The sequence below is a fragment of the Chiloscyllium plagiosum genome, unplaced genomic scaffold, assembly GCF_037043375.1.
Source record: "Chiloscyllium plagiosum isolate Xiang-an unplaced genomic scaffold, Cpla_swu_hap1 HiC_scaffold_22, whole genome shotgun sequence".
NCBI classification, from domain to species: domain Eukaryota; kingdom Metazoa; phylum Chordata; class Chondrichthyes; order Orectolobiformes; family Hemiscylliidae; genus Chiloscyllium; species Chiloscyllium plagiosum.
This window is the reverse complement of record NW_028270160.1, coordinates 15,243,593-15,270,093: the sequence shown is the minus strand read 5'-3', so window position 1 is coordinate 15,270,093 and position 26,501 is coordinate 15,243,593. Positions and strand designations below refer to the sequence as shown.

At 41.7% G+C, this 26,501-nt stretch overlaps 1 protein-coding gene across 7 annotated transcripts in view; it reads left to right on the top strand.

Annotated features, from left to right (window-relative positions):
• The first annotated feature begins 2,605 nt into the window (after window positions 1–2,605).
• prom2 (prominin 2) overlaps window positions 2,606–26,501 on the top strand; it is an 87,956-nt gene continuing 64,060 nt past the window's right edge. For 3 of the 7 annotated variants that reach the window (XM_087998787.1, XM_043712938.2, XM_087998786.1), the window contains exons 1-3: window positions 2,606–2,726; window positions 11,609–11,777; window positions 15,406–15,815. In XM_087998787.1, the coding sequence (XP_087854913.1) occupies window positions 15,578–15,815 (238 nt within the window). In that variant the 5' untranslated portion in view covers window positions 2,606–2,726; window positions 11,609–11,777; window positions 15,406–15,577. The other 4 variants (XM_043712940.2, XM_043712937.2, XM_043712939.2 and 1 more) reach the window with 4 other exon arrangements.

The window sequence follows — 26,501 nt, the reverse complement described above, 5'->3', positions numbered from 1 at the left end:
TAAATTCTCTTAAAATTAGTCTATATAAAGTGATGAGGGAGATAGGAATAGCAGGAAGTTCATAGGTGCATTATCAAAGAAAACTATATAAGGGCATAGTAGGACAGATGAGGAGATGGTGGTGGGACATTGGTATTGAAGCATGCACAGGGTGGGCCACGGAGTGCAATCTCTGAAGAAGTTAAAACCTCTCACTGAGCCCACTCCTGATGAAAGGCTTTTGCTCGAAACGGCGATTCTCCTGCTCCTCGAATGCAGCCTGACTGGCTGTGCTTTTTCAGCACCACACTCTCGACTCTGATAGCCAGCATCTGAAGTACTCACTTTCCACATTTTTATTTGTTCATCTGCCTGACTGTGCAACTTAATTGACTGCTGTCTATCAGCTCTGGCTCTTGTGGTTCTCGATTTGAACATGCCCAAATATTAGTCAGTAGTGAAATAATTTGGGGATGTGTTTCAGGAACTGGGGATGTTGTTTGTCCTGAGGATATAATAGCACATCCAAGAACGAGGCTAGGAAAGGAGGGTTACATTATCACTCCTGCATTGGCTTCTTCCCTTGGCCCCAATATTTGCGTGATCAAATCAACTTACAGTCCAGTTACTCTCCAAACCATGAGCTGTTATTCTGTGCAACAATTTTGTAGTGTCTCTTCTATCTGTTAAAAATCCTACGTCATCTACTTGTTTATTGTTAACTACCCTAAAAACGTTTATTAAAGGAAGTGGTAACAAGGCACTTGGAAAACCAGAACAATGTTGTCTAGCTTTCTTAAAGATACACTGCCTGTCTGGTTTGTAATCTATGCAATAACATAACATATTAAATAAAAGCAAAATACTGCAGATGTTGGAAATAGAAACAGAAATGCTGGAGAAACCTAGATATCTGGCAGCATTTGTGGTGAGACGAGCAGAGTTGACGTTTTGAGTCCAAAGACTGTTCTTCAGTTTTGGGTGGCATGGTGGCTCAGTGGTTAGCACTGCTGCCTCACAGCACCAGAAACCTGAGTTCGATTCCAGCCTCGGGCAACTGTCTGCATGGAGTTTGTACATTCTCCCGTGTCTGCATGGGTTTCCTCTGGGTGCTCTGGTTTCCTCCCACAATCCAAAGATGTGTAGGTTAGGTGAATTGGCAATGCTAAGTTGCCCATAGTGTTCAGGGATGTGTGGGTGAGGTGCTTTAGTCAGGGGTATATGTAGGGGAATCGGTCTGGGCGGGTTATTCTTCGGAGGGTCAGTATGGACCTTGTGGGCCAAATGGTCTGTTTACACACTGTAGGGGTTCTATGAAATCTCAAGTTTCTGACACTTCCTGTTTAATTTACTATATTTATTTCAACATATTTCCTCTCTCCTGTTCCTTTTAAAGGATGGGAACACTCTTTTTCTGATAAAAATGTCCAAGAATGTGAAAAATAGTCACATACATTTGTATATGTTAAGATGATATCTCGGGAAACATACAACACAACCATATCTTTATACACATGGCTTGACTTAGCTATGTAGCTTCAATTTGTTGTCTGTGGTTCCGGATATATGTAAATGACTTGTCGTAAATTTAGGGTTAATGTCTGTATATTAACACAACACTTTTAGTATTAATTTGTTACCCTGTTGGACCAGTATTGATAACATGCAGTTCGGATATGCCATCTATTTCTTTGCTGAAAGTGGCTGTATTTCATTGCAACATCATATGATCTACCTAGCTACACCAATGTAATATCTTTATATGAACACTTGAGATCATGTGATTGTCTCGAACGCTTTGTTCTGGTTCGAACTGCGATAACTGTCTGCTCATTCATTGATCATACTATTTTGATGATTATACCACTTTTTCGCCTTCTTCCCAATAGTGTGCCATGTACATGTGCTTGGGTGGCACAGTGACTCAGTGGTTAGCGCTGCTGCCTCACAGCCTCAGGGACCCGAGTTTGATTCTAGTCTCAGGTGACTGTCTGTGTGGAGTTTGCACTCCTCCCTGTGTCTACATGGGTTTCCTTTGGGTGTTCTGGTTTCCTCCCACAGTCCAAACATGTGCAGGATAGGTGGGTTGGCTATGCTAAATTGCCCCACAGTGTCCAGGGATGAGCAGGCTAGGTGGATTAGCCATGAGAAATATGAGGTCATGGGAATAGGGTGGTGGTGTGGGTCTGGGTGAGATGTCCTGACTGATTTTGGGAGGGTGGGGTCTGCTAAGGAACTGAGAATCAAAATCCAAATTCCAGACCCCAGTCTTTAAGAATCGTGTTGAGAAGTCTCCTGGGTTTTGGATACATGTCCAGCCAATGTGCTCTGAACTGTCACTGAACTGCTCTGGGGTTTTGGATGAAAAGAACATTTAACTGATGAAGAAGCAGCGCTTCAAAAGCTAAAACTAACTTTAAATAAATAAATAAATGTTTCCAAATAAATCTGTTGATGTTGTGTGATTTTTAACTTTGTCTACCCCAGTCCAATACTTGCAACTCCAAATCATAACATATAACTGCACAGCATCATTGAAAGGAGGATAACAATTGAGCCAGACTGTGTACATTTCAGTGAAAAAAATAAATCCTAAAACGTCATTGCTTTGCTTAACAGGAACTAATAAGCTTTAGTTAAAGTTTAACCAACTATTTCCTTTAAAAAACAAAACGTATGAGTGTGCATGTATAGGACCAGGCTACAGGACTCTCTCTTCATTTTAGAAGTCTATTGTAACAGTGCTGGTAAGAATATTTGCAAGACCTTAAACGCTTATTTGTTAACTTGTAGCTAATTATTAGCTTGCATACAGTATGTCACAGAGCAGGAGAGTGCAAGGCAAGTTTCTTGTTTGTTTTTGCAATTTTCTCCAAAAACCGCCTGGATCAAGTCACCCAAGTAACCAAGTGTACTGTGTCGAGAACAACACTTATCCTCTTTTCTCTGAGCAGTGGCTAATTGTAACCCTATGATCCCCATGACAACCTCAACTCCCCTGCCCCCCCTCCCTCCGCCTCAACTCTTGTTCTTTGGTAAAATCACTTCAAAAACGACCAAAACTGGGCCTTCCTGCAGTGTACAGTTTATAGTCACAATACAGGTTATATTTGGTCATGAGGCAGCAGTTTGGAAAGTAGCCCTAATTAATATAAAATAAAAAAAGATACACAGGTTAGAGCCATATGAATGTGCAAACAAAGCTTTTTTAAAATTCTCTCACAGGATGAGGGCTTCAATGGCTGGGTCAGTATTTATTGCCCATCCCTAATTGCCCAGAGGGTCTGTGGGTTTGCTGTGGGTATGGAGTCACATATAGGCCAGACCAGGTAAGGATGGCAGTTTCCTTCCCTAAAGGACGTTACTGAACCAGAATGAAAGCAGGCCGGAAGCTGTGTATCTATGAGAAATAGTTGACAGAATGCAGTTATTTTCTCCAGAATGTTTAACTTGCCTGAGATCTTTAAGAACAAAATAAAACAAAGAACAATACATCACAGAAACAGGCCCTCCAAGCCTGTGCTGACACGTTTTGCTGTTCCATATTGAAACTGTTCATTTACAGGATCCGTATCCCTCTATTCCCTTCCTATTCATGTATTCGTCCAGGTTGTTCTTGAATGCTGCTATTATGTCTGCTTCCACACCACCTCTGGCAGTGCATTCCAGAACCACACCACCCTTTGTGTAAAAGACTTGCCTCACAAATCTCTTTTAATCTCCGCTCTCGCACCTTGAACCCATGTCCCCTAGAAATTGACCCTTCCACCCTGGGGAAAAAAGCCTCATTCTTTCCAAACTATCCGTGCCATTCACAATCTTATAAACTTCTATCAGGTCACCTCTCAACCTCCTGCATTCCAGTGAAAACAAACCCAGTCTATCCAACTTTTCTTCATTGCTAAAATCCCCCATACTGGGCAACATTTTGGTAAACCCTTTCTCTGTCCTCTCCAAATCATCCACATCTTTCTGATACTGTGGTGACCAGAACTGTACTTAATACTCCAAATGTGGCTTAACTAAAATTCTGTACAGCTGCAGCATAACTCATCAAACCTTATACTCAATGCCCCTTCCAATGAAGGCAAGCATTTTTTATTACCTTATCTACTGGGCTGTCACCTTCAGTGATCTGTGGACTTGCACACGCAGATCCCTCTGCATATCATACTCCCAGAGGTTCTGCTATACACTGTATAAGTTCTATTTGCACTTGACCTTCCAAAATACATTATCTCACATTTGTCTGGATTAAACTCTGCCATTTTTCTGCCAATATCTCCATCCTGATCTATATCCTGCTATATCCTCTGATAATCCTCTTTACTATCCGCAATTTTATCAGTCTTTATATTGTCCGCAAACTTACTAATCAGACAGGTTACATTTTCCTCCAAGTCATTTATGTAGATCACGAACAGCAGAGGTCCCAGCCCTGACCCTTGTGGAACACCATTAGTCACAACCCTTCATTCTTAAAGGCATCCTTCCACCGCTACCCTCTGTATCCCTCTTGCCAGATCACCCCAATACCTCGTGGCTTCACCTTTTGTACCAGTCGGCCATGACGGACCTTGTCAAAGGCTTTACAGAAGTTGATTAGACAACATCAATCACTTTTTCTTCATCAATCATCTTCATCACCTCCTCAAAAAACTCAATTAAGTTAGTGAGGCATGACCTCCTATGCACAAAACCATGTTGTTTTTATCACTAATAAAGTCCATTTGCTTCTAAATGCTTATTGATCTTGCCCCTGAGAATATTTTCCAATAATTTCCCTACCACTGACATGAGGCTCACATGCCTGTAATTTCCTGGATTATCCATGTTATTATTATTAAACAATGGGACAACATTGGCTATTCTCCAGTCCTCTGGGACCTCACCTGTGGCCAAAGAAGATACAAAGATATCTCTCAATGTTCCAGCAATTTATTCGCTTTCCCCCCTCAATATTCTGGGATAGATCCCATCAGGGGGCCCGCGACTTATCTACTTTAATACTTCTTAAAATGCATAACACCTCTTCCTTTTTTAATAGCAGCTTAGCTGAGAAATTTGACGACCCTTCCCTGAGATTATCCTCCACCAATTCCTTCTCTTTGGTGAATACGAACACAAAGTATTGTTTAGGACCTCACTGACCTCTTCTGGCTCCGCAGATACATTCCCTCCTTTGTCCGTGGGGGGGCTAATCCTTTCCCTGGCTATCCTCTTGCTTTATAAGCCTTGGAATTCTCCTTAATCCTATTTGCTAATGAGAGGGACCAGCAAGAGGTCATTGTCCATATTGGAACCAACGATATAGGAAGGGAAAAGGTTGAGATTCTGAAGGGAGATTACAGAGAGTTAGGTAGAAATTTAAAAAGGAGGTCCTCAAGGGTAGCAATATCTGGATTACTCCTGGTGCTACGGCTAGTGAGGGCAGGAATAGGAGGATAGAGCAGATGAATGCATGGCTGAGGAGCTGGTGTATGGGAGAAGGATTCACATTTTTGGATCATTGGAATCTCTTTTGGGGTAGAAGTGACCTGTACAAGAAGGATGGATTGCACCTAAATTGGAAGGGGACTAATATATTGGCAGGGAAATTTGCTAGAACTGTTTGGGAGGATTTAAACTAGTAAGATGGGGGGTGGGACCCAGTGAGATAGTGAGGAAAGAGGTCAATCTGAGACGTGTACAGTTGAGAACAGAAGTGAGTCAAACAGTCAGGGCAGGCAGGGACTAGGTAGGACTAATAAATTAAACTGCATTTATTTCAATGCAAGGGGCCTAACAGGGAAGGCAGACGAACTCAGGGCATGGTTAGGAACATGGAGCTGGGATATCATAGCAATTACAGAAACATGGCTCAGGGATGGACTGGACTGACAGCTTAATGTTCCAGGATACAAATGCTACAGGAAGGATAGAAAGTGAGGCAAGAGAGGAGGGGGAGTGGCATTTTTGATAAGGGATAGCATTACAACTGTGCTGAAGGAGGATATTCCCAGAAATACGTCCAGGGAAGCGATTTGGGTGGAACTGAGAAATAAGAAAGGGATAATCACCTTATTGGGATTGTATTATAGACCCCTGAATAGTCAGAGGGAAATTGAGAAACAAACTTGTAAGGAGATCTCAGTTATCTGTAAGAATAATAGGGTAGTTATGGTAGGGGATTTTAACTTTCCAAACGTAGACTGAGACTGCCACAGTGTTAAAGGTTTAGATGGAGAGGAATTTCTTAAGTGCGCACAAGACAATTTTCTGATTCAGTATGTGGATGTACCTACTAGAGAAGGTGCAAAACTTGACCTACTCTTGAGAAATAAGGCAGGGCGGGTGACTGAGGTGTCAGTGGGGGAGCACTTTGGGGGCCAGCGACCATAATTCTATTCGTTTTAAAATAATGATGGAAAAGGATAGACCAAATCTAAAAGTTGAAGTTCTAAATTGGAGAAAGGCCAATTTTGATGGTATTAGGCAGATGTTCGTAGGTAAAGGGATGGCTGGAAAATGGGAAGCCTTCAGAAATGAGATAACAAGAATCCAGAGAAAGTATATTCCTGTCGTGGAGAAAGGGAAGGCTGGTAGGTATAGGGAATGCTGGATGACAAAAGAAATTGAGGGTTTGGTTAAGAAAAAGAAGGAAGCATATGTCAGGTATAGACAGGATAGATCGAATGGATCCTTAGAAGAGTATAAAGGAAGTAGGAGTATACTTACGAGAGAGCAAAAAGGGGACATGAGATAGCTTTGGCAAATAGAAGTAATGAGAATCGAAAGTGTTTTTACAAATATATTAAGGACAAAAGGGAAACGAGGGAGAGAATAGGGCCCCTCAAAGATCAGCAAGGCGGCCTTTGAGTGGAGCCACAGAAAATGGAGGAGATACTAAATGAATATTTTGCATCAGTATTTACTGTGGAAAAGGATATGGAAGATATAGACTGTAGGGAAATAGATGGTAACATCATGCAAAATGTCCAGATTACAGAGGAGGAAGTGCTGGATGTCTTGAAACGGTTAAAGATGGATAAATCCCCAGGACCTGATCAGGTGTATCCGAGAACTCTGTGGGAAGCTAGAGAAGTGATTGCTGGGCCTCTTGCTGAGGTATGTGTACATTGATAGTCACAGGTGAGGTGCCGGAAGACTGGAGGTTGGCAAACGTGGTGCCACTGTTTAAGAAGGACGGTAAAGACAAGCCAGGGAACTATAGGCCGGTGAGCCTGACCCAGCGGTGGGCAAGTTGTTGGAGGGAATCCTGAGGGACAGGATGTACATATATTAGGAAAGGCAAGGACTGATTAGGGATAGTCAACATGGCTTTGTGCGTGGGAAATCATGTCTCACAAACTAGCTTGAGTTTTTTGAAGAAGTAACAAAGAAGATTGATGAGGGCAGAACAGTAGATGTGATCTATATGGACTTCAGTAAAGCGTTCGACAAGGTTCCCCATGGGAGACTGATTAGCAAGGTTAGATCTTATGGAATACAGGGAGAACTAGCCATTTGGATACAGAACTGACTCAAAGATTGAAGACAGAGAGTGGTGGTGGAGGGTTGTTTTTCAGACTGTGGTCAGTGGAGTGGCACAAGGATCGGTGCTGGGTCCTCTACATTTTGTCATTTACATAAACGATTTGGATGCGAGCAAAAGAGGTACAGTTCGTAAGTTTGCAGATGACACCAAAATTGGAGGTGTAGTGGACAACGAAGAGGGTTACCTCAGATTACAACAGGATCTGGACCAGATGGACCAATGGGCTGAGAAGTGGCAGATGGAGTTTAGTTCCGATAAATGCAAGGTGCTTCATTTTGGGAAAGCAAATCTTAGCAGGACTTATACACTTCATGGTAAGGAAATGTTGCTGAACAAAGAGACCTTGGAGTGCAGGTTCATAGTTACTTGAAAGTGGAGTCGCAGGTAGATAGGATAGTGAAGAAGGCGTTTGGTATGCTTTCCTTTATTGGTCAGAATATTGAGTACAGGAGTTGGGAGGTCATATTGCGGCTGTCCAGGACATTGGTTAGGCCACTGTTGGAATATTGCGTGCAATTCTGGTCTCCTTCCTATCAGAAAGGTGTTGTGAAACTTGAAAGGGTTCAGAAAAGATTTTAAAGGATGTTGCCAGGGTTGGAGGGTTTGAACTATAGGGAGAGGCTGAACAGGCTGGGGCTGTTTTCCCTGGAGCGTCGGAGGCTGATGGGGGGACCTTATAGAGGTTTACAAAATTATGAGGGGCATTGATAGGGTAAATAGGCAAAGTCTTTTCCCTGGGGTCGGGGAATCCAGAACTAGAGGGCATAGGTTTAGGGTGAGAGGGGAAAGATATAAAAAAGACCTAAGGGGCAACCTTTTCACGCAGAGGGTGGTACATCAATGAAATGAGCTGCCAAAGGGTGTGGTGGAGGTTAGTACAATTGCAACATTTAAGAGGCAGCTGGATAGGTATATGAATAGGAAGAGTTTGGAGGGATATGGGCCGGGTGCTGGCAGGTAGGACTAGATTGGGTTGGGATATCTGGTCAGCATGGACAAGTTGGACCGAAGGGTCTGTTTCCATGCAGTACATCTCTATGACTTTACATGACCCCTTTTTGATCTTCTAGATGTTTGTTCAAGTTCTTTCCTACTTTCCTTCGATACTTCAAGGGCTTCATCAGTTCCCATCCTCCTAGAACTTACAAATGCTTCCTTTTTCTTTTTGACCCAGGTCTTAACATCCCTGGTCATCCAAGGTTCATGCAACTTGCCATACCTGTCCTTCACTCCTACAGGAATATGCCGCTCCTGAGCTCTTATTAACTGCTGAATGAAATATTTCCACATGTCAGATGTGGATTTACCTTCAAACAGCAGCCTCCAATCAATATTCTCCAGTTCCTGCCTAATATTGTTGTCGTTTGCCTTCCTCCAGTTCAACATATTCACTGCTGTTATCCTGAATGGTCCTTGCTAATTCTGTCCCATCCAAGCCCTTAGCATGAAGTGAATCCTAGTAAATATACAGGAAGTTAAAATCACCCACGACAACAACCCTGCTGTGTTACGTCTTTCCAAAATCTATCTACGTATTCTCTCCTCTACCTCCCACTGGCAGTTAAGAGGCCTGTAGTATACATCCAGCATGGTGAATCCACTTTTCCTATTCCTAAGTTCCACGAACATTGCCTAGATGCATGAGTCCCCTGATGTATCCTCCCTCAGTGCAGCTGTAAAATATTCCTTTACCAGTAATGCAACTCCCCCACCCCTATTACCTCCCTTTCTATTACACCTGAAACATCTAAATCCTGGGACATTTAGCTGTCAGTCTTGTCCCTCTTTCAGCCAAGTCCTGGTAAACTTAATGATGCCATACTTCCAAGTACTAACCAAAGCTCGCGATTCATCTACCTCGTCTAATTTATTTCTCACATTGAACCACATGCATTTCAGGCCCACCTCCCCTGCTCTTTTTAACAGTGTTTCCCTGCTTGTTCTTAGTAATGTTTGCCTTGGTTTCTACCTCTCCCTCAAATTCTGCTTCATACTCCTCTGGTTCTCATCCCCCTCCCACACTCCCAAGTCACTCTAACAAGTACATCCCCAGGACATCAGTCCCAGTCCTGCACAGGTGTAACCCATCCAGTTTGTCCAGGACCCTCTCCTCCCCCAGAACTGGTCCCAGTGCCCCATAAATCTGAAACCATCCCCATCACAGCATCTTTTAAGCCACATGTTCATCCTATACATCCTACGGTTTCTTCCCCTTGCTAAGGGACAGAGGGTGGTGGTAAATGTTGCGTTTTGAACTGGAGGCCTGTGACCAGCAGTGTGCCACAAGGATTGGTGTGGGTCCACTGCTTTTTGTCATGTACATAAATGATGTGGATGACAATATGGGAGGCACGGTTAGTAAGTTCGCAAATGACACCAAAATTGATGGTGTGGTGGAAAGTGAAGAAATTTGCCTCAGAGCACAACAGGACCTTGATCAGATGGACAAATGGGTCAAGGAATGGCAGATGGAGTTAATTTAGATAAATATGAGGTGCTACATTTTGGTGTGGCAAATCAGGGCGGGCCTCATACAGTTAACAGTAAGGTCCTAGGGAGTGTTGCCAAAAAAAGAGATTGTGCAGTGTAGGTTCATAGTTCCTTAAACGCGGATTCACAGAAAGACAAGATAGTGAAGGCAGCGTTTGGTACACTTGCTTTTATTGGTCAGTGCATTGAATATAGGAGTTGGGAAATCATGTTGTGGCTGTACGGTCATTGGTGAAGCCATTTTTGGAATATTACATTCAGTTCTGGTCTCCCTGCTACAGGAAGGATGTTGTGAAATTTGAAAAGGTTCAGAAAAGATTTACAAGGACATTGCCAGGGTTGGAGAGTTTTTGCTATAGGGAGAGACTGAATAGACTGGAGCTGTTTTCCCTGGAGTGTCGGAACTTGAGGGGTGACCTTATAGAGGTTTATAAAATCAGGAATGACATGGATAGGGTAAATAGGCGGGGTCTTATCCCTGGAGTGGGGAAGTCCAAAACCAGAGGGCAAAACTGGGAGAGTCTAGGATCAAAGGACACATTCTCAGAATAAAGGGGTGCCAATTTAAGATTGAGATAAGGAGAAATTTCTTCTCTCAGAGAATTATGAAGTTTTGGAACTTTTGCCACAAAGAACTGTGGGAACAAGTCTTTGTATACATAAAGAGTGGTGCTGGAAAAGCACAGCAGGTCAGGCAGCATCCGAGGAGCAGGAAAATTGACGTTTTGGGCAAAAGCCCTTCATCAGAAATTCCTCCTTGAATGTTGCCTGACCTGCTGTGCTTTTCCAGCCTCCACTCTAATCTAGACTCTGCAGCATCTGCATCTGCAGTCCCCACTTTGCCTTTGTATACATAAGGATAGGATAGATTAATTCTTGATCAGCTGGGGAAGCAGGGGCTATGGGAAAAACGCAGGAAAGTGGACATGGGGAGTGTTGGATCAGCCATATTATATTGAATAGCAGAGCAGATTTGATGAACTGTTTGCCCTACTCCTGTTCCTATTGACCTAGTAAGATAGTTAACTTAAGGCAAATTAGGGGTTGGTAACACACGCTGGACTTGCCAGTGACTCCAATATCGCAAGGAAGAATTTTAGAAAGCAAATCAGTTAAACGCGATTGAGTTTCAACGAGGCAAGAAACAATGTAAGAAATTGTTTTCGTGCTGGAGGAGACTGTTATAGTGAATGTGGGTGTGGTCATCTGATCACAGGAAGGATATTCTGGCCCCGGGAGGCTCTCAACCCTGATTACATAAAGCATTCAGAGCTTAAGTTATGGAAAGGTAGTTCCATTTGATCTGCCTCATGTCGGGAACGGGGAAAGTATATTCAGTTCTTCCTGATAATGAAAAGGTCTCAGAAACGCGTTTCCTGATTGTGTGAGTGGATAACCGGTTGGTGGAAATCGCAATGAAACTCTGAAGAGAAAGTTACTTATTAAAATGCCACATTGAGAGGAAGGATCTTTCAATTTTCTCCCATAGTTTAACGATTTACCAAGGAAAGAGATGGTTTTGAGTACAAATTAATCCGTCTCCAACTTGTAAAATTGCTTCATGCACTCAGGCTGTTGACCAATAACTTCCTTTGTATCTAGGTTAACAATCTCTGAAAAGCTGCGGATCCGTGTAAACCAACGACAGCAGAGTGGATACTGAAAGTAAAGAAAATCCAAGGAAAATACCAAAGATTGGGATTGAACACAAGGAAGATGAATAACCAAGTCCAAGTCCAAATGATGTGATGAAGCTGGAAAGAAAGAACAGGTAATCCCAGCCTTTCAAATGGAACTATTTAATTCTAATAAATGATCAATGTAATCACAATCGCTTCTTTGTGTATATTATTGCTGTGGCTGGGAAATAATGATTTAAATAGCTATTTTAACCTCATCCCTCCCAGATGGTGTGGTGCAAGGAGGATGGAGATGTTGAGATGACAGAGACAGGTGTTTGAAGTAGCAGTAGTGGTGAGATGATGGGGCTGGGCTCTCACGAGAATAGAATGAGGATATTCAGCCCCTCAGTTTCACCATTCAATTCAGATGATGCATTTGTTAAGTCCATTTTAGTTTTTAATTCCACATCCTTTAATATTGTGACCTCGCCAAAGACCATCAGATTTCAATTTGAAATTATTAATTGAGCTGCTTAATGTGGATGGGTCTTACTTCCAAACTCCTAACCTCCTTTGTGTGAATATATGCTTTCCACACTTCTGCCTGTGGCCTAGATTTGAATGTTCGGGTTTTGTTTCCCTGACCTGGACTCCCCCCAAATACTGCCCTACCTTGGTCACACCCAACAGCAGAGGACATTCCTCTGTCCTGCATTTCCATCATGTTTTCCATTGCCTGCAATTTACACACTCATTCCTCTCCCACTGCTGTTAGACCTGACTATCACAGGACTATCATGGTTGAGTTATTAAATATATTCAAGGCTGAGATAGACACATTTCTAATCATTAGGGAATCGAGGGTTATAGGGATAAGGCAGGAAAGTGCCTACTTCTACTACTCCTTGGTCTTATCTCTAACCACCCCATCCACTCTAGATCCAAACACTCTGCTACCTTTGGGACCTTAATCCCATCTACATCACCATTGGACTCAAATCCCTATCATCCAGCATACGCTTGGCACCTTACTTAACTGGCATCCTACCCCTTTGCACTCCTCTCCTTACTACCTAGTACTTTACCCATCTGGCATCCTATCCCACACCCACCTGGCACCAAACCTGCCTGGTACGCTACCCTCCCAGCAGCCGAACCTCACAGTGATCTATATCGTTACCTCTACATAGATAAGAGGTTAATTAAAATCAAAGTGGCTGTCTATGATGGTGCACCTTTAAATTATACAATACAGCAGCTGATTGCTGTGACAAAGGAGCATATGCCCTGACTCTGCTGCATGACAAGGAACCAGTCAGAATGAAAGTACAATTCCGCATTTCTGAAAGAGCCCTGATTGGCCCTCCTGTCAGAAATATGGGGCTTTTTCATTTTAGTTATGAAAAAGAGAGGAGCGACAATCAGCATGTGATTGCTATTCCTTGGAAAATCCAACCCTAAATATTTCCTTGGGGTATGAGATCACCTCTGGTCTGTCAAGGATCCCATGAACTGCCCACCATCTTTCCCCCAAATCCCAAGACACAGACTAGTTGTTTACCCCTCTGTTCTTTCCTGCTAACCCTACCATTAATTTAGGTCCTCTGCAACATAATGGTGATTTGCTTTGATAGAACTGGACTTTATATGTCTCTTTAAGATCACTGTTGTGTATGACCTGAATTATCAACATCCAAGATCAGAGACTAATTGCAAGAAATATTTCAGCAGATTTTCTGTTGGATGCCAGTCTCGAGCTTCGATCCTAAGGAGAGTCCATGATTTCAAGGCTATGAAAGCTGCATTCTTAGGATGCATCTTACTCAATGATGACAGGACACTAGAAAGCTCAGAGAAACAGAGGGGCCTTGGAGTGTTTGTCCACAAATCCCTGAATGTGGCCTGGCAGGTTAAGAGAGTAGTGAAGAAAGAATATGGACACTTACTTTTATAGTCAATGCATAGACTATAAGAATGGTGAGGTTACTTTGGAGCTGTACAGGGCTTTGGTTAGGTCACTGCTGGAATACTGTGTGCAGTTCTGATCACCCCCCTATAGGAAGGATGTGCTTGCACTGGAGGGGGTACAAAGGAGATTCACCAGGATGTTGCCTGGGATGGAACACTGTAGCATGAAGAGAGGCTGGATTAGCTCAGATTGTTTTCTTCAGAGTAGAGAACGTTGATGGGGGAACCTGACAGAGGTGTTTAACATTATGAGGGGCTTGGACAAGGTGAATAGAAAGCAGCTTTCCTCCTTAGTTGAAGAATCAATAACAAGGAGGAGTAGTGGTAAAGCGAAAGGCAGAAGATTTAGAGGGGATTTGAGGAAATCTTATCCAGAGATTGTTGGGGGTCTGAACTGCATGGTCAGGGAGGTAACGTCACAACCTTTTAAAAAGTACTTGGATAAGTGTCATAACATTCAAGGTTATTGGTTCCAATGCTGGAAAGTGAGATGAGTGTAGGTTTAATGTATCTTTGGTGGTAGGTATCGCCTTCATGGGCCAAACGTTTCTATTGTATGATTCAATGATTCAAAGAATTGGTAAGGCCAGCACTTATTCCCCATTCCTCATGGTCTTGAGAAAATTGTGATGGCCTTCTTTTTGTTTTGATATAACTGAGGGACTTCCAGGCACTTGAGTACGCAGTAAATGGCTCACATTTATGTAAGCCAGGGTAAGAATGGGATTTTTCCTTGTCAAGAATCTATTCAAACTGAATTCACCTTTTCACAAACTACCTTGATAAGATTTCATAGAATCCCTACAGAGTGGAAATAGGCCCTTAGGCCCAACAAGTCCACACTGACCCTCCGAGGAGTGACCCACCTCCCTACCCTATATTTATCCCTGACTAATGCACCAAGCCTACACATCCACAAATACTGTGCGCAATTTAGCATGGCCAATTCACCTAACCTGCACATTTTTGGATTGTGGGAGAAAACCGGAGGAAACCCATGCAGACACTGGGAGACTATGCAAATGCCACACAGAGAGTCGCACAAGGCTGGGATCGAATCCGGGTCGCTGGCCCTGTGAGGCTAGCAACTGAGCCACCATGCTGCCTGGCCATGTTATCTATCTAAGTCTCATGAACTGCAAGTCTAGTAACAGAAGCATTACACCACTGTAGCTTGTAGCAGCAAACAGCTTCCACCGAATTAGAATTGTTACAGTGCAGAAGGAGGCTATACCTTTCCTTAATATAGCTTAAATACCTTATTCATACACAGGTAGTTCTTCTACAAGACAATGATTGTGTTCTTCTGCAATCCGACATTATAGAAAAATCGTGCTTTAGAAACAGTGCTTCAGGTGTTGGTAATGTAATCATGTTATAGCCAACACACGTTTTAAAATTTTGTGCTTTAGAAACAGTGTCCCCAATCTGTCAATTGCATGACAGTGAATTTACATTAACGAAATGCGAGTTATAGCAGAATGACTTGATTGACATTTGAATGGGAAGGTGAACAGAGGGATAGAAAGCATGCATGGGCAATAAGCAACGGGTCTAACTAAGGACTAGGAATCGATGCAAGCTTGGTGGGCTGAAGGGCCTGTTCCTGTGCTCTACTATATTGTACTTATATGAAATATGGTATCCGAAGTCCTCTAGGTATGAGATTCATGATTTATGCATAATGATACTTCAGGAATGGCAAATTATTAAGTTAAAGAGTCTTTAGATAATGAAGCATCATATCTTAGTTAAGAAACAGAAAGCAAAATGCAAAGTTAATAACACGTTTCAACTTTTTGTTCTTAGCACAACGACATATCAATAAAGTGTGGATCTGACCTAAGAACCAAGGCTGCAGACATTGCCAAGAAATATTTCCATGTCTAAAAGCAAGAGTTCTTTAGTCGCTTGAACTCCATTGTAAAGAGGAAAGGAGGAATCTAACTGGATCGCTGCCAAATATTTTTCTGTGTCTGCGATGGCTTTCCATTGGCGTATCACTAACTCCAGGCTGGCATTATTTATGTTTGTAACTCTTTCCTACCTTCAATTGTCTTCGGCCATACAAAGCTGTTCCGGGAAGCAGAACAATTTAAAAAATGTCTCTGAAATTCAGTACAGCAGTAACATCTACCCAGTTTCTGGGACGATATTGGTTCTATACCGCATGGTGCACAACTTCCTTGATATGGTTCAACCAAATCCCTTTCCATCAGGTGAGAAGCCTCTATTTTTACTAATAGGAGTACTATGTACAAACATATGATTTATGCCATTTAGCCACTTGATCCTGCTCTTCTATTCAATAAGATTCATGGTTGATCTGATTGTGACCTTAACTTCACATTCCAGCCTAACTGCATAAACCACTGATTTCTTTTCTTATCAAGAACTGATCTACCACTGCCTTAAATGTCTTCAAAGATCTCATCTCCATGCTGTCTGGAGAAGATAGTTCCAAATCTCAAATTTCTGAGAGAAAAGTATTTCTCCTCATCACTGTCTACAATGGAAAAAACCCTAATTGTTAAATGGTGTTCCCTAATTCTAGTCTCTTCCACAAAATGAAATATCCTTTCAGCACCCATCCTGTCAATTGCCTTAGGATTTTATAGATTTCAATTAGATCACATTGCATGCTGTGAATGGATGTAGACCCAACCTATTCACCACTTCTTCATGAAGAAAGCCTTTCATTCCAGGAGGAGCTGTGTGAACATTTTCTCAAATGCTTCTAACACATTTATAGCTTTTTTCACTCCATATGTGGTCTCACCAAGGGCCCTTTATGGCTTTAATAAAACTTGACTACTTTTATTTTCCATTAACCCTGCAATAAACATCAAAATGCCATTTGCCTTTTTTAATCACTTGCTGTACCTGCATACTAACGTTTTGTGATTCATGCCCCAGGACACCCAGATCCCTCTATAGTTCAGAGTTCTGCAATCACTCTCTGTTTAAATAATACAGCATTTGTCACATTGTCACATAACAAGTTCATTCATTTAACCCATCTATATCCTTTTTGAAGACTCCTTATGTCCCCTTCACAACTTATTTTCGTACCTATCTCAATGTCATCAGCAAATTTAGGATGCAAACATTTCGTCCCATCATCCAAGTCATTGCTATAAGTTATAAATAGTTGAGGCCCCAACATTGGTCCCTGTGGCACATTAAAGATTACTACACAAAATGTGATGAATAATGTGGCACTCTGTCAAATGCCTTCTAGAAATCTAAGTACAATATACTCACTAGGGGTTGGTACACCCCCATGGCCCACCATGGCAACGTGAAATTTAAAAGGAGGGCCTTGTGGAACACAGGTAGTGTTTGTATCTCTGGGCCAGATTCAAGTCCCACCTCAGGATTTGATAGACAAAGAAGTGCATCATCATATTGTCATAAAACCCATCTGGTTCACTAATGTTCTTTGGGGAAGGAAACCGCCATCCTTACCTGGTCTGGCCAATATATGACGCTTAAATTAGGGATGGGCAATAAATGCTGGCCTAGGCAGTTATACCTTCATTTTGTGAATGAATTAAAAAAAAAAATACAGGTCCAAACATGTTGATGAAAAAAATTAGAGGGAGGGAACAGGTGAGACTGAGGATTAGAGCTGTGTAGCTGTCCAGTTAATAAATTTCATCATGAGGAAAACTTGTCTTAAGGTCCAATTCATCAACAGATTTAAATTTGAATTAACATCGGTTGCTCAAGATTAAGATTGGAAATTAAGAATTTCTTTCAGACAGAAGGTTGCATTTTGAACTACCTTTGAGAAGAATAGCACAAAGTGTAACACTTTTTTGAATTGTCAGCAATGTTCCATGAAGCTGCACCTTATGACTAATGCAAAAAGGAAGTAGACATAAAGATGTGATTTATAATTTTATCAAAAGAGAAAAAAGACTTGGCCTTGGCTCTGCGTCATCGACAGGTGGGAGAGGTGAATTGGACAGTTTTCAATGTCCCCCTCCTGTCCATACCAGGGGATTTTAATGCCTTCTCTTACTTTCTTTTCTCATTTTAATAATAGACAGTGGCACATTTAACGGTAAACCACAGCAAATTATTTAGCAAATAAAACAAAATGGATTTACCTATTGCATTAAAACTAACAAGGGAGATTCATCACAGCCATGTATACATGCATCCGACAAAGGAACTAAAGAGAAAGGAGAGAAGTTTCAAAATACAAATTACTTAAAATTAAATATATCAGGACTAGTTTGTGTGAATTAGAGATCAAAAAGTTAGTGTCCAGTTGAAATTCCTTTAGTAGGCTGAGCATAGAAGTTTTGTTCATTGGAACTCCATCTGAGTTCATGTAATAAATGTGTCATAGACATAGGCCACAGATTGTTTCATTTCGGGTTTCTTTCCAGAAGTCAAATTTGTGAGATTTTGAGTTCAGAGGAAGGCTGTTAGCTATAAGCCTGGCGCTGCTTACTTTTGGGTATTACCAATATACTGATCCAAAGTGCTTCAAACAAACCTGCGGTTTCAGGTGGAGATGCTCAGCAAACAGGGTGGCTTTTGGTGTCCACTGAAGTGACACCATTTTTTTTAAAGCAGATAATGCTGAAGACATTTCCACCACTTCAGGCAATAATGGATGTTGATAGCCTCTTTTGTGTAAAACTGTGTGTGAAGTTGGTGGTTTGTCTTTGAGTTCCTGGCCAAATCAACACAAGAACGTCCATAAAATACAAGCTGTGTCATATTATTTTGTCCTCTGCTAATTGCAGGTCAGGACTTCCCAGAAATTATGCTCAACTGGCCTCATGTAATCAGTGGCATCCATTTTCCAAATCCAGCAAAGTTTCTATTTTAAAGAGAAAGAAAACAAATATCAGTCAAGTGTCAATTTCGGTGAATTTCACAGAGTGCTTCCTTCCTTGAGTTTTGGTAAATTATTTCATAAAATTCTCCGCACTCACCTCATTATGTATGCTCCATGAGAAGAATGAGGGGGGATCTTATGGAAACATATAAAAATATGAAAGGAATAGATAAGATAGAAGCAGGGAGGCTGTCCCCAATGGCAGGTGAAACCAGAACTAAGGGGCAGAGCCTCAAAATATGGGGGAGCAGATTTAGGACTGAGTTGAGGAAGAACGTCTTCAAACAGAAGCTTGTGAATCTGTGGAATTCCCTATCCAATGAACCAGTTGAGGCTTCCTTGTTGAATGTTTTTAAGGTAATGGTGGATAAATGTTTGAACAGTAAAGGAATTAAGGGTTAAGGTGAGTGGGAGGGTAAGTGGAACTGAGTCCACAAAAAGATCAGCTGTGATCTTATTGAATGGCGGAGCATGCTCGAAGGGCCAGATCCCCTGCTCCTAGTTTTTATGTATGGGGCCCCATTTACACAACCATGTGCACAATGACTGAATTGCTTGCCACTGCTCCGACCTCTGGGACCAGCGCCATATTTAAAGTCCAGTTATGCACCAGGTCAAGTAACTCCAGCCAGTAGCCACCCTAAGGCATTAGGGTTACACAGCTTCACGGTGCACAAAAAAGAAATATTTCTGAGGGCACATAGGTGACAGGGTGACACGTTTATAGCAAGTACAAATTCATATTTGCAAACATGTTTTAAAAACAAAATGCTGTAGATGCTGACAATCTGAAATAAAAACAGAAAGTGATGGAGAAACTCTGCAGGTTTGACAGCATCTGTGGAGAGAGAAACAGAGTCTCAATGAGCAAGCATCGAGTCCAATGAACAGGGTTGATTGTTACCTGTGGATGTCTGAGGACACTATTATAGAAAAATGCCATGATCAAGCATGTGATTTTTGATTTGAAGGTTGGGTGGCCATCCTCTTGCGGTGGTTGTCAAGGTAAAAGTTGCTCTAATTTTTTACGCAACTGGTTACCTTCCAAGAATTCATGGGGGACCTGTGTGGAATCTCTCATTGCAGATGCATTAAGGCTGCTGCTGATGCAACTTATGCCAGATCAGCATAAGAAAATGAGATCAAAGCCTTTCATCTCATTTTCTTCTAATAAGGGCAGTGCTGCAACCCAGTCAGCAGGATTTGCCAACATATCAGGCTTCCCCAACATATCAGGCTTCTCCCAGTTACATGGTGCTAAAGACTGTACACACTTTGGGTTAAGAATGCAACTTCATAATGCTGTAGACTTCAATGACAGAAAAGGCTTCCATTCCATTAAAGTACAAGTCACTGGTACCACATCTTAGAAGCTTGTACCAGGTATGCTGAATACTGCCATGCATCTATATCCTTGAGAACTCTCATGTTCTTTGATTTGTTTCAAGATCTAGATGCATTGAAATGATATTTACTGTGAAAGAAGAATAACATTATGCAATAATGGCTGATCATCCTATTGAGCAACTGCCTGACTGGGGAAAAGCCTAGATACAATGCAGCATGTTCTTCAACCAGGAACATAGTGGAGCAGTTGATTAACATCATGAGGATGAAGTTCTAATGCTTGGATCGGTCTTGGGGGAACCTTGCAGTTCTGTCCAAACTACTTGAGTAAAAGTTGACTTCCTATTTTTGACCAAAAAATCTGGAATTTTCCATGTATCTCGTGTAAATGTCGACCCTAACAGATCGACATTTGTGAGTCAAAGTATTTATCCTGTTCATAAATGTGAAGATGAGGAAATGAATTTTTTTCATGCTTTAGTGTGTTTTGATGTACAGTTCACATCAATTTGGCACAAAGGTTTACGATGGATCAAGTCAGACTCAGGCAAAAGTCTCCCTTTGTGTGCAATTCAGCTGAGCTCAGTTCCCCTGTAGCACTCGCAGAATGCAATCATATATCTAGTAGTGACTTTGAAGTTTTTTCATCATCTTGTGTAAAAATGCCCTTCAGAAAAAGCAAAACAAAAGCAGTGTTTAATTTGAAAGTTATTGAAGCTACAGAGAAGACAATACCTGTGTAGCAGCAAGAGGATTTTGTGTTTCGAAGGAACTGGAGAGAGACTGGAGAAAGATATCGAGCCAACTTCAGACAGTGCCAATATGAAAGTGTGCCAACAGAGGTAAACCTAGCAAGTGGCCACAACTGGAGAAAACAGTTGCTGAGTGGGCACTTGAAAAATTGTCAAAATGGAAAATGTGTTAGTTGTGAAGCCATCCACATCCATGCACAAAACAAATCCGAGGAGGATGAAAATTTCGGATTTTAAGGCAAGTGCTGGACATTGCACAAGGTGCTTGAGAACGCATGACTCAAGACTCCAGCAGATTGCACAAAAGCTGCCTGCTGAACAGTGAGTTAAGATATTACAGTTTCACTGGTTTGTAAATAGAAATTAGCAGAAGGAAGGCTACAAGTTATCATGCATTGGAAACATGGATGAAATGCCTGTTACTCTCGACATGCTGGAGAATCAAACCATGAATCAAAAAGGAGAAAAAACAGTATTGGTGAAAACCACTGGCTGTGGGAAGAGTAGGGAGAAAGTGAGGACTGCAGGTGCTGCAGATCAGAGTCAAAAAGTGTTTTGCTGGAAAAGCACAGCCGGTCAGGCAGCATCCAAGGAGCAGGAGATTCAACGTTTCGAGCATAAGCTCTTCATCAGGAATGTGGGGGAGGCCCAAGGGGGCTGAGAATGTGTTAGGTAGATGGAGGTGGGGTGGGGTGATGGTGATAGGGTGGAGTGGATAGGTGGGAAGGAAGATGGACAGGTAGGACAGTTCAAGAGGGTAGTGCTGAGTTGGATGGTTGGATCTGGGATAAGGTGGGAGGAATGGAGATAAGGAAATCAGCATTGATCCCGTGTGGTTGGAGGATCCCAAGGCAGAAGATGAGGTGTTCTTCCTCCAGGCGTTTGGTGGCTAGAATCTGGTGGTGGAAGTTTACTTTAGTTCTTTCTTGTATTGCTGATGGCACATGTTAAAACTGGTGGCTATTTTTAAGAGAAAAACTTTGTCAAAGGAGAAATTTCCAAAAGGAGTTGTCATGCATATGCATCCACAAGGCTGGATGGATGAAGGCGGATGTAGAAAATGGATAAAGGAAGTTTGGAATTTATGACCTGATGGACAAATACATTAGACATTACAGAGGATGAATATCTATGGGATGACATAGATGAAGAAGACAAAGTGGATGACGTGCTCCCTCTAACTACAGACAGCGTAGATGAAGAGGATCCATACGATGAATCATTCATCCTGCTGATTATGAAGCTTTATTCAGTGGTGAAGATGTTGAAAAGTGTGACTTTGCAGGGTTTTAATGAACTTTTGTATTTGAAGATGTGCCATGTAATTGTATTTTAAAGCAATATTATATTTCTACTTCACTTATTGTATGTATAAATAGAAAAAGGTTACTCATTAATTTTTGTTTCTATTGTCTTTATCTGGTAATTACTGTAATTCATTTTTTTTCTTTATTTGTTTAGAGATCAATTGGGTTTCTGTTAATGATATGGTATTTTGGGCGGTAGCCTGAATTTTAACCCCTCGAAATCACTATCAATGTAATAGTCGACCCCATAAATTTAACCTTTAAAAAGAGTCTAAAATTTACATGAGTATAAATGCCTCCTAATCCTATGCTGTGTTCTGCACAGTTGAAGCAGGTTAAGTGAGGATACAATGGACTGTGAAGAGCTAGGACAGCACCAATAATCTTCTCAGAAGAAAGAGGAGAACATTCAGTGAGGAGGACATCAACTTCAGCAATGCAGCATTAGGCACAATAAGCCAAAAAATTGAGACCCACATCCAATAGAGTTGGTCGAAAGAACTGCGGATGCTGTAAATCAGAAACCTTGAGGAAGGGTCACTTGAGCCGAAACGTTAACTCTGAATTTTCTCTACAGATGCTGCTAGACCTGCTGAGCTTTTCCAGCAATTTCTGCTTTTGTTTCCAATAGATTTGAGTTAGGCTGGGTTATGGAGTCATAGAGATGTACAGCATGGAAACAGACCCTTTGGTTCAACTCGTCCATGCTGACCAGATATCCCAACCTAATCTAGTCACATTTGCCAGCACCTGGCCCATATCCCCATTCCGGTTCAGATACCCATTCAGATGCCTTTAAATGCTGTAATTGTACCAGCCTCCACCACTTCCTCTGGCAGCTCATTCCATACACGCACCACCCTCTGCGTGATAAGGCTGCCCCTTGGGACCCTTATAAATCTTTCCCCTCTCACCCTAAACCCTCTAGTTCTGGACTCCCTACCCCAGTGAAAAGACCTTGTCTATTTACCCTATCCATGCCCCTCATGATTTTATAAACCTCTTTAGGTCACCCCTCAGCCTCTGACGCTCTAGGGAGAATAGCTCTAGCCTATTCAACCTCTCCCTGTAGCTCAAATCCTCCAACCCAAGGAACATATTTGTAAATCTTTTTTGAACCCTTTCAAGTTTCACAACAAAGAGTAATTGTGAGCAAGATAATTGAAAATTGGATGGGAACCAGACCAGGAGTACCCGCAAAAGTCCTAGTTGAAAGTGGGCGAGATTTTGCTAATGATTAAATTAGAGATATGTGTGAGAATTATAAGCATTGAGGAAATAAACATGGCAATGGAAAATCAATTTCATAATGGAGCTCATGACAGAAATCACACAGAGAGACAAGTTGCTTCATAAACACTTAGTAACCCAACCAAGTTGTAAATTAACACCTGCCTGATAGTCCATAGCAAATGGAGAAGGGGAGAGGCGGGGGTGTGATTAGTGCAACGCTGTGACTGAGTATGGATAGCGATTCCAGATGACCACTACAAAAAGTGGTACATTATTAGAGTCACATATATGCTAGAAGGGGACAGTGAATGGAGAAATGCTCTTTGTATAGGGAAGGTAGGAAAAGCTGTTGGGATGGCATGATGGTTCAGTGTTTAGCAATACTACTTCACAGTGCTAGGGTCCTAGTTCAATTCCAGCCTCAGGTGACAGTCTGTGTGGAGTTTGCATGTTCTCCCCATGTTTGTGTGATTTTTCTCCAGGTGCTCCGGTTTCCTCCCACTATCCAAAAGATGTGGAGGTTAGGTGAATTGGCCTTGCTAAATTGCCCCATAGTCTTCAGGGATGTGTAGGTTAGGTGCACTAATCAGGGAAAATGTAGAGTAATAGGGGAGGAAAATGGGTCTGGGTGGGTTACTCTTAAGAGGGTCAGTGTGGACTTGTTGGGTCTAATGGTCTGTTTCCACACTGTAGGAATTCTATGAACATGCACCTGAGATTATGTGTTAATCAATATGAATTCTGTATTCTTGCAAAATGGAAAGTTTCAAAGGGACGTATTTATGAAATCATCTACAGTAAATAAGTTATATATATGAACCAAGCGTCTTAGCTCAGTGGTGGGGAAGTTATTAGAAATAATTCTGAAGACCAGAACGTGTGCATACTTGGAGACACATGGATCAATCGGGGCTAGTCAACATGGATTTATTTCAAATGAAGGTCGTGTTTGTCAAATTTGATCAAATGTTTTGGGGGGTAACCAGGAGTGTTGATGAGGGTAATGCATCTGATATGGTCTACATGGACTTTAGCAAGGTTTTTGATAAGATCCCCCATGGCAAACTAGTCAGGAAAGTAACAGACTATGGGGTCTAAAGCAAAATGACACAATGGATCCAAAATTGGCTGAGAGGCAGGAAGCAGAAAGTGATGCTAAGAGGGGATGTTCCTGTGACTGGAATTTTATTTCCAATGGGATTCTGCAGGACTCGACTCTGGGCCCTTGTTGGTTGTGGTGTACATTAATGATTTTGAATTAAGTGCAGGGGGGTATGATCAAGAGATTTGTGGATGATATGAAAATCGGTACAGTGGTAAATAGTAACGAGAAGAGCATCTAGGAGGATATAAATATTTTCATTTGGTGGGTAGAACAGTGTCAAGTGGAATTCAACCTGGAAAAATGTGAGATAATGCACTTCAGGAATGCTAATAAAACAAGGAATTATGCTATAAACGTTAGGACTCTGGAAAGTACTGAAGATTAGTATTATTTTCTGTCTCCCTCAACACAGTCACAGCTATCTCAGAACAGCTACAGAATGTGGAAAATTGCCCAAGCATTGCCTGTCTGCATACTGGAAAAGGTGTCAAGAATTGGCTGGTTCATTGGTCTAGGGGTCTGATACTTGTTTTGGAGTGAACTGCAAAACAACATGTAAGACTTCCTGGGTTCAATTGCTGGCTGAGCCCTCATTTATGCCCACTTGGTTGTACAAATCTTGAATGAGCTTTGAGGGCTCTTGTGCCACAGTTGTAGTCCCAACCTCTGAGCAAGGAGAGCCAGGTTCAAGTCCTACCTGCTGCAGGGGTGTGTCATAATATCTCCAACCAGGTTAATTAGAAGTTATTTTTTAAAATGTCAAATCCAATCCAGCCAATTACTATCTTGCATGTTACTCTCCATTATCAGTAAAGTAATGGAAGGGGTCATCAACAGTGCTATCAAGCAGCACTTATTCAAAAGTAAACCTACTCACTGACACCGAAGGAGCTTATGTCAGACTTAGGTCCAAATGTGGAGAGAAGTGTGAATGAATGAACTCCAGGGATGAGGCAGTAGTGGCTGCTCTTCATATCAAGACAGCATTCGATCAAGTGTGGCAGCAAGGAGCTGTGTGGAGTTCAGGGGACAACCTCTTTAGTATTTGGAGACATAACTGGCTCGGAGGAAAATGTTTCTGTTGTTGGAGGCCTTGGAATTACTCCCCTTTTTAATGGTCGTTGAATTTATACAAAATTATCTTTATTCTTCACTCCATACCTGTCTCAAACAGTGAGAACACCAGCCTCCTATTTAACTTGGCAGAAAGGAAGTAAACAAGAGAGTTGGGCACATCAGCATTTTATCCAAGGTGTGGCTTTGTAAATCCATTGAAATTTATCTGCAGAGCACTGTGTACAATAAGCATTCCAATCATCAAATAACGTCTTGGATAAGATTAACTTCTGTGATTGCAGAACAGAATTCTTGTAACCAGGCTGCATCTTATTTACACCAACTTTAGGCTTGTGAAATTTGATACCTTTGATTTCCTTCATGGCTTATCCACATTCTTCCTGAGAAGCCTTGCAAGAGCAAACAACAATAATCTATTGAACAAGATATGACCTTGAGTACATATTGTATTGTTGTGTATAAAAGTAGAATAAGTGCCATTGTTAGGAAGGATTCAAATTACAGTTCCCTGTATTGAAAATTGCTGATTGATTGCCTAATCACCTAGGAACGACAAATACTGTACACTGATCCCACCAGTTCTTTTTCTCATACTCTGTAATGTCTCAGTTTCAATTCAACATACTTTGCTAATAATACAGCTGGTTAAACTTCTCTCTTTCCCCCCCATCTACCTACTTCCTTTCCAAAGAACACAAGTAATAGATGGCAGGGAGATGGTGGCATAAGAGAGTAAGACCATTGGACTAGGAAACAGGGTGAGGTTTATTCTTTGCTGGCACAGATTCAAATCTCACCACTGGTGGAATTCAAATTTAATTAATATATGTGGGATTGAAAACTCACAATGTACCATGTAACCATCATTAATTGTTATAAAAACCAATCTGGTTCATGAATGTCTTTTAGGGAAGGAAATTTGCTGTCCCTACTTGCTCTGGCTTACCTTTGACTCCAGATCAAGTGCAATGTGGTTGACTCTTAGCTGCCCCATGAAATGACCAAGAAGGTCACTTAAAAAGGTGATTAGGGACGGGAAACAAATGCTGAACCTGCCAGTGACATCAACATCCCATGAAAGGATTTTTTTAAAGTAAAAAGACCATTCAACTGCTCAATAATTGGCTAAACAACATATTTTGGCAAGTTGGTTTACACAACTTTTAAAAAAGGAACGAGTAGGCCATTTAGCTCTTCAAATCCATTCTGTTATTCAACAGGATCAT